General features: G+C 41.0%; 1 protein-coding gene across 1 annotated transcript; it reads right to left on the bottom strand.

Annotated features, from left to right (window-relative positions):
• Positions 1-10379: 10379 nt before the first annotated feature.
• LOC122641264 (putative disease resistance protein RGA3) lies at positions 10380-13579 on the bottom strand. The gene is made up of 3 exons (XM_043834509.1): positions 13274-13579; positions 11736-13204; positions 10380-11307 (listed from the first exon to the last, which is right to left on the bottom strand). Exons 1-3 carry the CDS (start codon positions 13577-13579, stop codon positions 10380-10382), a joined length of 2703 nt encoding a protein of 900 aa, XP_043690444.1.
• Between the last annotated feature and the right edge of the window lie 3680 nt (positions 13580-17259).

Below are 17259 nucleotides of genomic sequence, written 5' to 3' on the forward strand. Positions count from 1 at the left end.
GCATGAGAAGACAAACTGCTTTCATTTATATAGAAACAGCAATAGCTTAAGTTACATATTGTGCTTACACGTGGACATGAGGGGACCATGTGGACTATGATGTCAAAAACAGAAAAATTAACAAACTAACTAACAACTGTAACAGACTCAGTTTTATTTCTATTATCCCCCCGCAAACTGAGCAGAGGTTTAGGACCTAAGCCCAGTTTGGTACAAATGCTAGAAAACTCCCTCCGAGGTAATGGCTTTGTAAAAACATCAGCTAACTGCTGTGAGGAGGGAATAAACCGAGTGAGTAGTGATCCAAGAGCCACCTTCTCTCTAACGAAATGGTAATCGATCTCTATATGCTTAGTCCGAGCATGTAAAATAGGATTCACCGTTAAATGCAAGGCACTGATATTGTCACAGTACATGGTTGCAGGCTTGGACTGAGAAACACCAATATCTCGAAGAAGAAAAGATAGCCAAGTCAACTCAGCAGCTGTGGAAGCCATGGCCCTATACTCGGCCTCAGTACTTGAACGAGCAACTGTTGGTTGCTTCTTAGCACTCCAAGAAATACATGTAGAGCCTAAGAAAGTACAAAACCCAGTTGTGGAGCGGCGAGTGAGAGGGCAGCCAGCCCAATCCGAATCTGAATAGGCAGACAGATCAAGGGAACTATCCCGCAAGATACGCATTCCATGATTCAGAGTACCACTGACATACCGAAGTATGTGTTTCACCATCCTGAAGTGAGAGAGAGTAGGATGATGCATATGTTGACAAACGGTATTCACAGCAAACGACAAGGCTGGTCTGGTCATAGTGAGGTATTGAAGTGATCCCACCAGACTGCGATACAAAGTGGGATCAGAACACAAAACATCTGTGGCAGAGTCGGAGGATGTTGAAAGACTCATTGGAGTAGAAATTGGCTTGAGAGCAGTCATATTAGCTCGCCGAAGAACATCAGCAGCATATTTTGATTGGGAGAGAAAAAGACCGTGGTCATCTTGCAAAACCTCAATACCAAGGAAATAATGCAGAAAACCCAAATCCTTCATTGCAAAAGTAGAACCCAATGCTGAAATAAATTCATTCAAGAACAAAGGTTCATTCCCAGTCAAGATAATATCATCCACATACAGTAGGAGAAGTAAGATGCGACCGTGATGCCGATAGACAAATAACGACGGATCAGACATGCTACAATAAAAGCCATACTCCAAAAGAAAACCGCTGAAGCGATCAAACCAAGCCCGTGGGGCTTGTTTTAAACAAGGTTCGAGAACTCGCGAGATCTCGCCGAGTTTCTCGGTTTTGGGCAAAACCGAGTCGAGTTCCTAGTCGGTACTCAAAAGTGCACTTTCTCGACCGAGATCTCGCCGAGATCTCGGTGATATCTTGAAGGTGAAAAGCAAGTTTTTTTTAGTACAAAAAAACAATATCTCGCCGAGATCTCGAGATCTCGGCGATATCTCGGTTGGGCCCAAAGGTGCTATTTACTTGTATTCAGCCCAATTGTCACCCAAAAACCCATTTCCAACATAAGTGAGAGCAGGAACAGAAGTTCTTAGGCTCTAAACCAAGGGGAAAAACACCTCTCCTTCAAATTTCTTCTTCTTTCTTTCGATTGTTGGATGGAATGCACTGTTTGGAGTTAGATTGAAGTGCCAAAGTGAAGATTCAAGTGCCAATTTGGAGCATCATCACCTATTTGCAAGATTTCAAAGGTGTTTTCTATTTCTTCCCCAAATCTATTTTTTCCAAAAAAATTTTTTGTAATCCTTGTTAGATTCATGTGGTTTTAATATATGTTGAACATCTTTGCCCGATCTATCACTTCATGGAGTCGGATTTTTTTTTCAGTTAATAAATTATTTATTATAATTTCTGGAAAAATAAATGATTTATTTGAAAAAAGAAAATGAAAAAAATAGGATGAATAGTGATTGTTTGAAAATGATTTTGATATATGTTAAACTACTTGGGATGCTCTACAGCCCCATGGATTAATTTTTTATTTTCACCCATTAAAAAAATTATTTTATTTTTCAGATTTAATAAATATATTATAAAAATTAAAAATATATATATAATATTAAGGAAAAATACTTATTGCTTATGGAAAATTATGTACAACATATGTACATAATATTCAACTTCAAATGGTGTCAAATTCATCATTACATTATATTTTTCTTATACTTTAAGGTATAAATAGTTTTAAAAAAAATTCAAAATATTATTTTTAATTAACAAATAAATACTAGGGTTAGGGGATAAATAAGAGATAGTTATTTCATAGTTCTAGTAGCTTGACATTACGTTTAAGAGTTATGAATAGCATACTTTAAGTCTTGAATACCTTACTTTAAGTGATCCATGGTTATTAATACATGCTTTTTTATGTAACAGTGTAAAACATAAGACATTTTGTATACAATGTCTGATATAGCATGGCAACATGGAGTTCCCATGTCCATGAGACAAAAAGAAGTCCAAATGCAATTATTGTGGGAAGTTGCTATACGGAGGAGCCACCAGGTTAAAGCAACACTTATGCAGTACGAGCGAGGATGTTTCATCATGCCCAAATGTTCCTATCCAAGTGAAAGTGGCAATGACACAACATTTGAAAGGAGGAAGATTAAAAAAATCTGAGAGGGAAAGAATGCAACAAGAGTTTAATGAGGCAATACTAGAGAGGGCTGGTGCAGAGGTTTGTGGCGAAGATGATCGACATTGGGCCTCCACTGGTGAGTTTCAATCAAAGGTGAATGGAGAATTTACCGTGAGACTTTGGTGAGAGTAGACAAAGTTTTCATTTTGATAATATAAGAGCATATGAGCAAGCAAGAGGAGCTGGTGGATCGGCTCATGCTGAGTCAAGAAGATGAGAGGAGGAGAAGCTTGGGACAAGAAATATACCACGACCCCAAACCCGACCACGAGTACAAGGTCAGAACCCATTTTTGAGCGAGGATCCCACCACTTTTAGGCAACAAGATGCCTACCGCCAACCATCCCACAAGTATTTGGTGGTAAACAAGAGAAAGCACGAAAAGCCTTGCAAATTCATGCTTTACCATGGCATTCCAGCCAATGTAGCACAAGGAACATACTATAATGCATTCCTTGATCTTGCGGGAGGGCTGGTGCGAGGATGGAAGGACCTTCACCATTTGAATTATACAATGTATATTTGCCTCGGGAGGTAGAGGAGCTAAAAGAATACATTGATGGTTTGAAGCCAATATGGGAGACATATGGGGTTACTCTTATGGCTGATGGTTGGACTGGACCTACTAGGCTGTCCATCATAAATTTCATGGTGAGTTGCAATGGAAAGACTATATTCTTGAAGTCTATCGATGCATTAAAGCATATAAAGGATGCATCATACTTGTATAAGGAGTTGAAGCAAGTGGTGGAGGAGGTAGGACCAAGGAACGTTATCCAAATTGTGACGGATAACGGTTCCAACTATAAAAAGGCTGGAGAGAAGTTGATGAATAAGAAGAGTAAGAGGATCCGGCTCTTTTGGACCCCATGTGCAGCCCATTCTATTGATTTAATCTTTGAAGGACATGGGGAAAAAGACTTTGGTGGCGGGTGTGGTAAATAGGGCAAGACAAGTGACAACTTTTGTGTACAACCATTCTTATGCTTTAGCCTTGATGAGGGAGAAATGCAATGGAGATTTAGTGAGGCCTGGTGTCACTCGATTTGCCACCAATTACATTGCATTGAAGAGCTTTCAGAGTAAGGCGATAGGTCTAAGGTGTATGTTTGCAAGTCATGAATGGTTTGGTTGGCAAGGTTCTAAGTCAGAAGAAGCAAAGGTAGCACAACAGACCATTGCAAATGATGGATTTTGGAAGGACTTGGGGAAAGTGGTTGGCATATTAGAGCCGGTGGTGGCGTCTCGAGGATGGTTGATACGAGAGAAGAAGCCTACTTTGGGCCACATTTATCTTGCCATCAAAAAATGAAGGAAATGGTTAGAGCTGCTATACCTCGAAGTGCAAAGTCCTACACTAACATCATTGATGAGCGGTGGGAGAAGCACTTGAGTCATCCATTGCATAAGGTTGGTGAGTTCAACATACTTTATACTTTAAATGTTATAACTTTTTTACATTTACATATTCAAAACCCTAAAGGCTTTAAAGCGATTAAGTCACTAACAAATCATATTTGTGGTGTTTACTTTACCGACATACTATTTGAATCCAAAGTATCACTACTCCCATGATCTTGGGCTAGACATAGAATTGTTAGAGGCGGTTCAGTCATTACTCAGAAGTTGGAGCCCCATCCAAAGACACATGCTTGCAACGATGAGGTGAGAGTATGGGACTTTGGCACTTTGGTAGTTAGTTTATGAATGTAATTACTAAATAGGAAATACTAATGCCTCATATTGAAAATAGATCAAATACTTGAGAGAGGCCTCGGCAAGTTTGGTCGACTAGGCTGCAGTGGAGGGTAGACAAAAGTCGGACCCTGGTAGGTGGCATGATATTACATTTATGAATTATAATTTTATCTCTTTAGAATGTACATATTCTTACTATTCTATATTTGTAATGCACTGGTGGGTGCTTTATGGTACAAGTTCACCCAACCTGAGGAAGGTAGCAGTGAGAGTGCTCTCACAAACTTGTTCATCCTCCGGATGTGAGCGCAACTGGAGTACATTCTCATTGATACATTCAAAGAGGCGGAATAGGTTGGGTAGCGAACGACTGGAGCAGCTTGTGTATGTGCACTACAATATGAGATTAAGGATGAGGCACATACGTGAAGGAATTGAGGCCAATGATAAAGAACCCATTGAACTGTCCAACATTTTTCAAGAGGACTCTGATGACGATGAGGATCCCCTATTCCAGTGGGTGAGGGATCGTGGTACACCTGATATGGATCAATGCGGGGTAGGCCCGACCCCACCATTGCGTCGTAACGCGCTGATGTTGATGAATATATGTCGGAGGGCGTGGCATGCGAGTCACGAAACCTTTTGAGCTGCTTTGTAGGAAGTCCTGCTGATGATGATGATGGTGGTGGTGATGACCTGGTGATGCTAGTGATGGTGATGGTGATGGTGATGGTGATGGTGGTGAAGCTGCTGCTGCTAGTGGCATGCGGAGTGGCGGTTATTATGATGATCGTCTGAGGGGATGCGCGAGCGATCTGAGCAGAAGTTGGAACGCAGGAGGACCCGTGTGCGTTTCACCGGTGAGTCTCGTTTACGCATGCCGCTCAAGATCAAGACCATGGTGGCCACCCTAAAACATACTGAGAAAGAAGGGTCTGAAACACTCACATCGTCATATGCTCGGGAGGAGGACAACAGCAGTATGAACACCATGCTTACAAGTTTCGGAAGCATGAGTATAGATACTACTAGTGAGCATCGATCATGGCAATCATCTCGGCATCATCATGGCTATGACTATGGCCAGTGAGCACACCGGTTCGATTATAGTGCCTATGGTCGGTATGGGCGTCGCGGTGAGTATGACGATCAAAGCTCTCAGGTCGGTGTTGGGTATACATTCCTAGTCCCAAACCAGTCATACATGCCTCAAACTCAATATGACGATGTGAGTGGATCTTACACCTCATACCAATGACCTCCCATGTACCCTAAGATAGGGAGATTGGTATATGTTGATCGAGAAGACTTATATGGAAGGCGTGTCACACTATTTGCAACACTATAGCAATTCCATGACATGGGAATTCTATGTGGATCGATATAGGGATGAATTTCTTGTTCAATCTCATTTTATGTAACAAATTAAGTGAACATTGATGTAATGTACATTTTATTTGAATGTTTTGATTGATGTGTGCTAATTAGAATGTTTTGATTGCTAATTTGCTATGTTTTACTAAATTATATATAGATTCTGTTGTTTTAGTACGACTCGTCGCCTACCAACCTATGGTCCAAAGTGAAACTCATATTTGGACTTGTTTTTTGGCAAATCTGGGCATGTCATTGTGTTTAAATGGCCTGAAATAGGCTGGATACCAAGTTTCATACCCAAAATATGTGTACAACCCACTGAGTTGGGGGTCCGAGTCCAAAAAAAAAAAAAATGCATCAACTCGCCGAGATCTCGGCTCGACTCGGTTTCTGGCCTGGCCGAGATGCCACCGAGACCCGAGTTCTCGAACCTTGGTTTTAAACCATAGAGTGCTCATTGAAGTTTACACACGGCAGTGGGCTGAGAAACATCCTCAAACCCAGGGGGTTGACTCATGTAAACCGGAGTGGAGAGATACCCATGAAGAAAAGCATTCTTGACGTCAAGTTGCCGTATAGGCCAACATCGGACTGTAGCAACAGTAAGAATCAGCCTTATGGAACCAGGCTTAATAACCGGGCTGAAGGTCTCAAGAAAATCAGTACCTTCCTGTTGATTGTATCCTTTAGCAACAAGACGCGCCTTAAGGCGTTCCAAGCTACCGTCAGCACATAGTTTGGTCTTGTAAATCCACCGACACCCAACAATATTCATTTCTTTGGTTCGAGGAACCAATGTCCAAGTATTATTATGTGCTAGAGCCTCCATTTCCTCAACCATTGCAGCACGCCAACCATTATGACACATGGCAGATTTGATAGATTGTGGTTCTGTGGGAATGGTCATAGAGGTAAGAGCATATCGTGAGTTTGGTTTGACAACACCAAGTTTGCTCCGGGTGACCATATGATGAGAGGAAGAAGAGGACTGTTGTGCAATAGGTGTCTCAAGAAGAGGAGCTGGTTGAGGTAAAGTAGGTTCAAGTTGATGTAAAACAGGTTCAGATTGAGGTAAAATAGGTTCAGGTTGATGTAAAACAGGTTCAGATTGAGGTAAAACATGTTCAGATTGAGGTAAAATAGGATCAGATTGAGGTAAAATAGGTTCAGGTTGAGGCAAAATAGGTGGATATATGTGGCCGTGTGTAGTAGAATCAGGGACAGACTTTGTAGAGGCTGGTGAGGAAATGGCCGAAGGGATCCATCTCTCAAAGGTACTAAAGTCGACAGTGGGAAGTTCTGGAGAAGCCGGAGTTGGAATTGCAGCTCTTTGAAGTGGAAATACACTCTCATTGAACACAACATGACGTGAAATGTAGACTTTCCCTGTAGAATAATGAAGGCATCTATAACCTTTGTGTCTATCACTATACCCCAGAAAAATGCAAGGGAGTGACCTCTGAGCAAACTTGTTTGGGCAATAACCTCTCAAATAAGGAAAACATTGAGTTCCAAATACTCTCAACACAGTATAATCTGGTTCCTTGGCAAATAAAAGATGCAGGGGAGTATCCATACCTATAACAGAGGAAGGCAATCGATTTATAAGAAAAACAGCAGTGGAGAATGCCTCTACCCAATACCGAAGAGGAATGGAAGCATTATATAACATCGCAAGACCCAACTCGACAATATGCCGGTGTTTTCTCTCAGCAATGTTGTTTTGCTCGGGTGTCTTTGGGCAAGAGATGTGATGGATAATACCAGCCTGATTGAGATGTGCAATAAACTCTGAATCCATAAACTCACCACCACCATCAGATTGAAACACCTTGATCTTCTTTTCAAATTGTCGCTCAACCATTTTTTGAAAAATAACAAACACTTTAAAGAACTCAGATTTGCGCCGTAATGGGTAAATCCAACTATACCGAGAGAAATCATCTACAAACAAAGCATAGTATCGAAATCCTTGAACACTAGTAACTGGAGCATTACCCCAAAGATCACAGTGTATGTGAGTTAATGGCTCTGTACTACGAGTAAAAGAAGAAATGAAAGGCAGCTTAACACTCTTACTAAGTTGACAGCTGCTACAAAGACCTTGTAAGCTATGGGTTACAGTAATGACCCCTTTATTCTGAAGAAATTTTGTAATTTTTCCTTGGGGATGCCCCAAACGCTGATGCCATATATCTGTTGTTGCTGATTTGAATAGATGTGAAAAATAAGCTTCATGCTGTGATTTATTATCAAAAGCATACAGTCCACCAAGTCTACTCCCCGATGCCAATATCTTCCTTGTCTGTAGGTCCTTTATCACAAAACCAGCACCATTAAATTCAAAAGCACAAGGAAAATCCCTAGTGAGCTGTGAAACTGACAGTAGATTCTTACGAATAGCAGGGACAAGTAGAACATCCTTTAATCGTAAAGTTGTGTTACCTTGCACAATTTCTCCTTCACCAACATGTGTAATTGGTAATTGAGTACCATCCCCAACCATTACAGTATGTGAACCATTATAAGGGATGAGATTTTTAAGGTTACCTGCTGTATCAGTCATATGAGCTGTAGCTCCGGTATCTGGGAACCATGCTGAGTCCTGTGCATCAGCTATGTGCATCGCAGCCAGGGCAGATGGAACATCTCTAGCTTGGAAGTTATTATCAAACCTGCTCCAACACTTCAGAGCTCCATGTCCATATTTGTAACAGATTTGGCACCTAATCGGTGAGCCAACATACTTGTTCTGAGAACTGTAAGACTGATTTTGGCGCTGATTTGGAAAGGAACTCTGTTTGTCAGTGGTTTGGTTGAACTGTGACTTGAATTGAGTCTGGCCAGAAGCTTTCTGCTTAGTCTGACCAGAATCTGTATCAATCTTCTTTGGCCATTGACTGTTGCCTTGTGGTTGACGCTGGCTGTATTGAACAAAACCTCTACCATGAGAGGTAAAGGAGTTCTGCTGCTGTTTAGGCTTCTTGTTGTGGTCACCATAGTAAGCCATGTGTGAATTCGTCATTGTATCAGATTGATGATTCTGATTGCGCAAGTCATGACTTAACAGAAGAGGAATCAAGTCAGCATAACAAGGCACCGGTGGCTTTAGCATAGTCGTAGCAAAAGTCTCATAAGCAGGTCCAAGATTGGTAAGTAGAGAAAACACTTTCTTCTGATCTAGCACAGGTTTGCCGATTGCATTGAGCTGATCACAGATGTTCTTGAATTCCACAAGATATTCAGATAGAGACTTTGCATCGGTTTTCTTGAGAAAATGCAGCTTAGAGAGGAGCTCAAATTCTCGAGCCTCAGATGCTTGAGAAAAAGCTGTAGAAAGTGTCTTCCATAGCTCAGCTGAAGTCCGAATTCCAACGGCCAAACCGAGAACATCTTCAGATAATGTTCCAGTGATCCAGGCTTTAACCAATCGGTCAGTTCGAATCCAGGCCATATAGGCTGGATTTGGTGTTGAGTTACCGGAGGAATCGATTGTCTCTCGATCTGGTATGAGAAGATCCCCAGTAACAAAGCCAAGGAGATCCTGACTTTCTATCAGAGACAAAATTTGAGTCTCCCACAGGAGAAAATTGTTCTGATTGAGTTTAAGAGTTACAAAGTTTGCAACATTGAGGGTGCAAGGATAAGCGTACATAACAGATTCAGAGTTGTTTGTACCAGTAGACATGATTGCTTAGACTTACAGTAAAACAATCGTAGAGGAAAAGATGGAGAAAGACTCAAGATCTAAACAAAAAGATTTAAGATCTTTAAAGAAAAACAGATCGAGAAAGACTCAAGAAAGGAGAAATTGATCCGTAGAGTTACCCTAACATTCTGCAGATCTGCACTTAGAAAGACTTCAGAAGATCATAACCGATCATTGAAGAAGATGAAATCACCATTGTTGTGCGAGAGAAGTTCACTCTTGAGGCTCTGATACCATAACAAGAAATGAGAAAATACAGAGGAAATGAGAAGATACAGAGATTTTGGGAATGTTTCTCACACTAAGCATGAGAAGACAAACTGCTTTCATTTATATAGAAACAGCAATAGCTTAAGTTACATATTGTACTTACACGTGGACATGAGGGGACCATGTGGACTATGATGTCAGAAACAGAAAAATTAACAAACTAACTAACAACTGTAACAGACTCAGTTTTATTTCTATTAAATATGTCTCTTTGTTCCATCTATTAAAGAGCAGCAAAGACGATGAATAAAGAGGAAGGGCGAGACCAATGATTTATTTATGGATTAATACAAGAAAAGAAATATAAACGAACCTCACTCGAAAATCTTATCTAAGTTATTTGATTGCTTCTGCATCTTCCGCTCCTTGAGCCACAAAAGCAGGGAAACTCCAATTGCCCAACTCTCCAAGTGAGATTAGTCAATAGATTAATAATATGCCTGAAGCAGATAGGGATATCCGCTGACTTCCATCGGCAAGCCAGATCAGACAATGATTCTCTAGAAATTATAGTGAAGATAATGCAAAAAAAGAAGCTCCAATAATGTGTATAATTAATCTAAAAAGTCATAGATTAGGAGACCTTACCATTTCAAACCCATTCTTCCGTCTTTTTTCTTTTGATAGCTAGGGATTTGTTGAAAGGTGTGGTCCTTACCACATATGCTCCTCTGTGGTCACAATTTTAAGCTTAGTGAGGTGCTTAAGTTGGTCTCGGAGATTCTTGTGCTGAGGCCAGCCAATAAGTGTTAGGCGTCGAAGGGAGACAAGTTGTTGGAGATCCTTTTCCCCTTTTATATAATCCATCCCCTCTGAAAAACGATTAATGTATAAACCCTCAAGCATAGTGAGCTGTTGCAACCCCTCTGGTAGTGACTTCAAATTTTCAAAGTTTGTCAACTTCAATTCTCGAAGAGAAGTCATTCTCCACACGTCTGGTAAAGGCTTTACTAAAGGACATTCCCATATATGCAAGGATTGAAGAGATGGGAAAGCTAGGGGAAGGGGGGATCCCTCTTGTCCTTCACTTGGAAAAATTGTTTCAAGCTTCTTACAACGTGAAATCTTAACTTCCTGAAGAACATGTGCATTGTTTTGTAGCAACCTCTCCGGCACAGACTTGAGTTCTGGACAATAATCAATATGAAGAAATTTCAGAGAGATAAGATTGCTAGACAATGAACTTAGTGCCATCTCATTTGTTTCATTAAAGTACAAGCTTTTGAGGGAAGGGAACGAAAATGCTACCGTCCCTGCTGAAGAGGAAGTTGCACCAGTAGTAGTACTGTTTCTGCTGCTATGATAGAAGAATTCCTGACGACCAAGACATTTCAGATTTCCCATATCTTCCAAGTGAAGATCCCTAAGAAAGGGTAGCTCCCCAAGCAGGACAGATTCCAATCTAGGGCAGCACATGAGTTTGAATGAAACCAAATTTCGGTATGCTGACAAACCACTTGCCATCCATGTAGGACATTTTATACCGCCAAAATGGTACATCGAAAACTTTTTCAAGTTTGGATGAGGTTCCAGGCCTTCTAACACCTCATCATCGTCCATTTCTCCAGTGGTGTCACATTCACTGTCATTGCAATAGTAATGCCACATTAATGTTAAATCACGAATACCATGCTTCCCTCTCAAATCTGCCTCCCTGGCTTCTTCTATCCCCCATGTGTTACATGCTTCAAATTATATATGGTCAGTTCTCCGCTGAGATTATTCAAGCACTTCAGTTGTTTATTACACCGTCCCACATCTTTGCCTACCCAAAATTGTGTTAATGTTTGAAGACTAGTCAGTCTCCCCATCTCAACTGGCATCTGAATACGACGGTGGAGATAATGCCGGGGAAGTTCGATATGTCTCAGGCTAACCATTTCCCTCATTTTCTTTGGAAGTTTATGAAGATTAATGCAATTATTGAGTTTTAAGGTCTGTAAATTGTAGAGGCTAGTGATAGACTCAGGCAACACTTCAATTAATCTATTACCTAAGAGATCAAGATACCTTAAATGTTTCAATTTTGCTATTGAAGACGGCAAGTTTTCTACCCAACAATTACATAATCCCAACACACGCAAGCTCTGGAAGTTTATCAACATGTCACCATATGGCGATGAAGTGCTCATCAACATGTCAACAACATATGGCGATGATGAAGTAAACATTAATGTCCGCACTTTCTTTGCCTTGTTCAAGACTTCTTTTGGAATTTCAAATAGTTTTTTATCATCATCTTTCTCCTCGAAAAAAAGTGTCAAACCACGAACTTCATTAAGAATGTGTTCCACATGATTGGCCTCCACAGCGGAATAGTCAGGCTTTCCTACAGATTGCGCAAGATCATGTACAAGATCGTGCATCTTGCATCTCAATACTATATCTTCATATTCATCTTTCTCCACATCTTGAAAGAAAGAGTTCCCCAATAAGATATTGAAATATTTATTGCCAACATCCTCCATTTGTTTACTTCCAAGGAATCCCTCTGCCATCCATAATTCTATCAATGTTTTTTTATCAAATGTATAATCCTTCGGAAATACTGAACAATAAACAAAACAACGTTTCAAATGTGATGGCAGATGTTCATAGCTCAACTTTAATATGGGCATTATTCCTCTACTACTATCTTGTAGTAAATTCCTAAGTTCATCTTGCTCCATAGACGACCAATCATGCTTTTCTATTTTGGAGTGCATTAGGCTTCCTAAGACCTTCACTGCTAAAGGCACTCCTCCACACTTTTTTATGATTCTCCTTCCGATTTCTTCTAGGTATGGGGTTTTTAGTGGCCCACCATTGCTAAATGCTCTTCGACTAAACAATGACCAAGAATCTTGTTTCGATAATGTTCCCAGATGATATGTGTCACTTGTAGCCACCATTCTTGCAACTCCAGTAATGTGTGTAGTCACAATAACTTTGCTACCTACACCACCAAATCTTAAGACAACATTCAATTTATCCCATTTTTCATGATCTTCGCTCCAGATATCATCTAGTACAAGCAAAAATCGTTTATTCATCAACATATCTTGGAGCTTACATGCTATTGCTTCCAAGTTTAATGCATCCAAGTTTGATACATCACTTTTAGCTCGTGCTGAGACTATGATTTCTTTTACAAGTCTCTTGACTTCAAATTCTTGGGACACACATACCCACATTCTTAAATCAAAATGCTTCACAATCAAGGGATCATTGAAGACCCATTGAGCAAGAGTCGTCTTCCCGAGTCCCCCCATTCCTACAATGGGGATGACTGAAATGACTTGATCATTGGCTTTAGTGTTGTTAATTATAAGCATATCAAGTAGTTTTGATTTATCATCTACTCTTCCAACTACATCCGAATCATCTATAAGAGAGAAGGTTTGTCGGTCGTCCTCTCTGTTCATCATCATGGCTTTGGGATTAGCAGCAGGCTCTACTCTAATAAGGTTGAAGTCATTTGCATCCTTCCTGATGCCATCCTACACTTTATTGATGTCCTTAAGCTTATGGGCCATTATAAGACGAAAGGGTGAGAAGAAATCGCGTACCTTTCTTAAGGTTGGGTCCGGGGTCTCTATTTCACGCTGTAAAGCTTTATAGTTGAACTCATCCAGCACATCATCCGCATCATAAGCAACGCTTTTGAGCCGCCTCAGCCAGTTGTTGACTACCTTGTTCTCCACTTGCTGATTCTCAGCATCATCCAGTAAACCTTGGATGGTGGTCAAGTTAGTCTGGAGCTTTTCCAACTCTCCCTCGACACCCCATGCTAGACCAATTTCTTGGGTAACGATATGAATCAAACTCTGTAGGATTGGCTTTGCTCCAGAGACAAGGAGTGATTCAATGGCCATCTTTTCTATCGATCAAACTCTGTAGGATTGGCTTTGCTCCAGAAACACACGAGCACTTCCAATCAGGAATTCTCTAACATAACAAACAAGACGATGATTGCTGAAGGATGTGGAAGATGTGAACTTAAATTAACCGTGGCATTGGTCAAGAATGGTTGGCTGTGAAAAATCGAATACCGCCTCTTCCTTCCTTCCAAACTGCAATTTTTCTGTTTTTGTTTTTGTTTTATGATGTTACATATGCGGTGGGACCCACATCTTCTTCAACCTCATCCACTTCCCTGCAACCCCGCGCCCCACTTCCTTCTCTGTTCATCCTCGCTCCCCACCCCTTCCCTGCAATCCTGGCCCCAACTCATGCTCCCTCCCCGCCCTGCCTTCTCTCCCGCCTCATTGGCCTCACCCCTGTTCCCTCGCTGCAAATCAATTAGAATGGACTCTGTACAGCGTTCACCCACGTGAAATTCTAAAAAAACCTCAACTTTCGTTCACCCACGTGAAACAGGGGGAGATAGAAGGGAATTTCGTGACCTGGGATTCAAATTTTTTTTCCCATATGCATTCTTGTTGTATTGGATCCAATTTTTTCAATCCGGCTTATTTTTATCTAATTTTTTTTTTTTTTTTTTCCGGCAGGAATTGCATTTAGATGTCGAATCGAGTAGGCGTTTGGTTTTTAATAATATCGTTTGATTGAAGAAAGCTTATGAGGAGTAGCTTCAATTTTCTTTGTTCTCGCCTACTCCGTTGACAGTTATTCGTCGACTTTTCATTCCTTCTCCATATTGCTTCGCAGTTTCTTTCTTTATTTTCTGCTCTTTTCTTGCAAGAGAATGGCCCTCTTTGTTGATCTACGCTCTTGGGATGTGCCGGAATATTGCTTAAGGCTGCACTACGGAGAGTCTTTCGACCAATATGCTTATGTGATTGAGGCTACATGTTAGCAGAAGTCCTTTCTTTATTTTCTGCTTCTTATTTTGTATTTTTTACTTCATCAATGAAAAATTTATTTAATTGCTTCTGCATTAGAATTGTTTTGCTTTAATTTTCGAATTTCCATTACAATAAGGTGGGGCACTTTTACCATTTAAGGCTCCTCCCTCTATTATTGTTTTGTTTCAATTGCATATTGAAACTTGAGATTATTAGTTTTGGGAAAAGGATCTTCATTCTCCACGTCTGGAGAACGTTTCCTACGTTTCCTGCTTGATGATGCTAGAGGCAAAGAAATTTAATGGTCAGGTCAATAAGGGCCAACCCAGCCTTGGTTGGGTCGGGTTAGGGAAAACCCTGGCAGGGTCGAGCTGGGTTGAGGGTATCTTAGGCCCTGACAGGGCTGAGTGGGGCTTGGGTTTAGGTTAAGGCCCCTAGGGTTGGGCTAGGGTTTAGGGCAAGCCCGGACCAACCCGACCCATTGACACCCCTATTAGAAGGGCCACCTTGTTCTCGTCAATCATATCCTTCCAGAATTTAGCTTGTCTCCAGGGAGGCGTACACCCAAGGTGTTGCCAAGGGCATTCAACGGTTGAGCTGTGCTGCACATATTTCGGTGCATGCCTAGAGATGTGTGCTACATAACCCAACGATTGGCAGTGTCCTGGATTAGGAGTGTCAATTCTAGGCTCGGCCAGGCAGGCCCGACCGAGCCGACCCGGCTAAAGCTCATTGGGCACCCGACTGGACAGACCGATTCCAAGCCCGACCTAGCCCGTCAGATTTCAACCCGACCTAGCCCGACCCTTTAACATTTATATATATATATATATATATATATATATATCACTGTGCAAAAGGAGCTGGTACCTTCTATTCCCTTTGGACACCACATATATTTAGGAAAAAAATAAACATTTCTCCTTTGTTTTTTGAAGTCTGTCTTGTAACGTGAAGAGAGTAGACATTATCATCTTTAAAAATACTCTTAGAAAACCCCTAAGTTTCATAAACCACTGAAAACATAAGTGATTTAAAAGTGGTTTTGGGTGTGAAGTGATTTTGGGTTTTGGAAGTGTTGATGGTGAATCGCTCTCCATATAAACTGTTCTTGCTTTAATCCTTCACCATAAAAATAAGGTGATCATTAAGAGGACAAGTTACCGATGCCTAAGACATCCATGTGTACATGTAGTTGTTAATAGTGATGGAATGATCGCCAGAAGAGTGAGACTGGGTTGTCATTAGCCCAAAATGGAGCCGCGTGGATATAGCTATTGAGACACAAAAGGATCGAAATCGCAGCTTGGGTGGAGTCACGAATCCTGGATTTGGAACAAAATTGGGTGTCGCACTACTCAGAAATGGCTGCACCATTTAAAGCCCATTTATATTTAAACAAGGCCATGGCCCAGTTTTGCACCATTTAAGGCCCGATTATAGCCCGAAGCCCGACCAGGCCCGGCTCGAATAATTAAATGGTCGGTCACGGTGCAGGTTTTAAGCACCGTAAGGCTCGGCTAGGCCCGATCGAACCCGACCGATTGACACCCCTACCCTGGGCTTTCCCTGCTCCCTGGAGACGATAAAATTTCCTTACATTAAGATTTTCCACTATTATTTCAATGCAAAATGCAAAAGAAATGCCTTTACTCCCATATAAACTATAATTTGAAGGAAATTAAAACTTCATCACCAAACAAAGATATATGGCCTAATGTGACACGTACCCATTCTCCGCTCAATATCCACTGACTCCACTGCTTTCTCCAACTTATCGACATACATATATATATACTTCATTGTTCTAGTAGAGCTCGTACGTACATCATTTCTACTTTCAGGAGACGCTTAGGAGGGATATCAAACACCTTGTAACTTTGTCTCAAATTGTTCTTCAAGAAGTTATATGCATAATTTATCAATACCCTCTTCCCAACATTAGAACCTTCTCCTGCTACCACCTCGCTCTCACCCACCAATTAAATGTACGACCTCTCCACCACCATTGCACCACAGGATCCTCACTAATTAATGTACTCCTTTAATCTGTCCACCAATGTTCTTTTGTAGGGTTCTTTGTCATTGCGTGCATCGATAGATGTATCCATACCTCACGACACAATCGAAGACATTAAGTTCAAATGGTTCGACTCGTTTGAATAGGAACCGTTCCTCCACCGGAACCTTGCTTATGGCCGGGAAGTGATTTGTAAGCGACGAAAACACGGACCGAATGCATTGCTGGAACATTTTCTATGTAGTGCTCGAAGATTGGGTGGGATGCCATGGACTAGACTAACTCAGAGTAGAAGATGGCGAGTCCAGGGATTCGACATAAGTTGGTGTTTGCAGCAATATCTCTAAGCTTCTCTGGAGAAATCTTGTGGTTTAGCTAGGGGTGTCAATTTCAGGCCCCGTTCTGTCCGGCCCGGCAAGGGGAAGAAGAAGAAAGAAGGGAATGAGGTTAGAGATGAGGGTATTATTGTTTTTTCCATTTTAATCTCTTATTAATAGGAGTAATATTGAAATATCACATTACATAAGGACGTTTTGGAGAATAAATGTTTATATTAAGGCTGATGTCATCATTTAACAGCGTTTTTTAACGAAATGTTATGATCAATAGAATCTTTCAAAAGTAGAGAAGGACATTATCATTATTCGAAACCCGGGGTAAGGGTTTGATATTATGGATACTAAGAGGGGAGGGGGATGATATTTACCCTAAAAAATAAATGGCAAGA

This window comes from Telopea speciosissima, chromosome 1 (assembly GCF_018873765.1).
Source record: "Telopea speciosissima isolate NSW1024214 ecotype Mountain lineage chromosome 1, Tspe_v1, whole genome shotgun sequence".
NCBI classification, from domain to species: Eukaryota; Viridiplantae; Streptophyta; class Magnoliopsida; order Proteales; family Proteaceae; genus Telopea; species Telopea speciosissima.

What these genes read in the sequence shown, in the direction of transcription:
- LOC122641264 (XM_043834509.1), bottom strand. Translation starts at nt 13,579, where the DNA reads ATGGCCATTGAATCACTCCTTGTCTCTGGAGCAAAGCCAATCCTACAG. An exon ending in CGGACCCAACCTTAAGAAAG is followed by an intron (nt 13,205 to 13,273) that starts GTACGCGATTTC and finishes AATAAAGTGTAG; the next exon opens with GATGGCATCAGGAAGGATGC. An exon ending in GCAAAATTGAAACATTTAAG is followed by an intron (nt 11,308 to 11,735) that starts GTATCTTGATCT and finishes TTGCAATGACAG; the next exon opens with TGAATGTGACACCACTGGAG.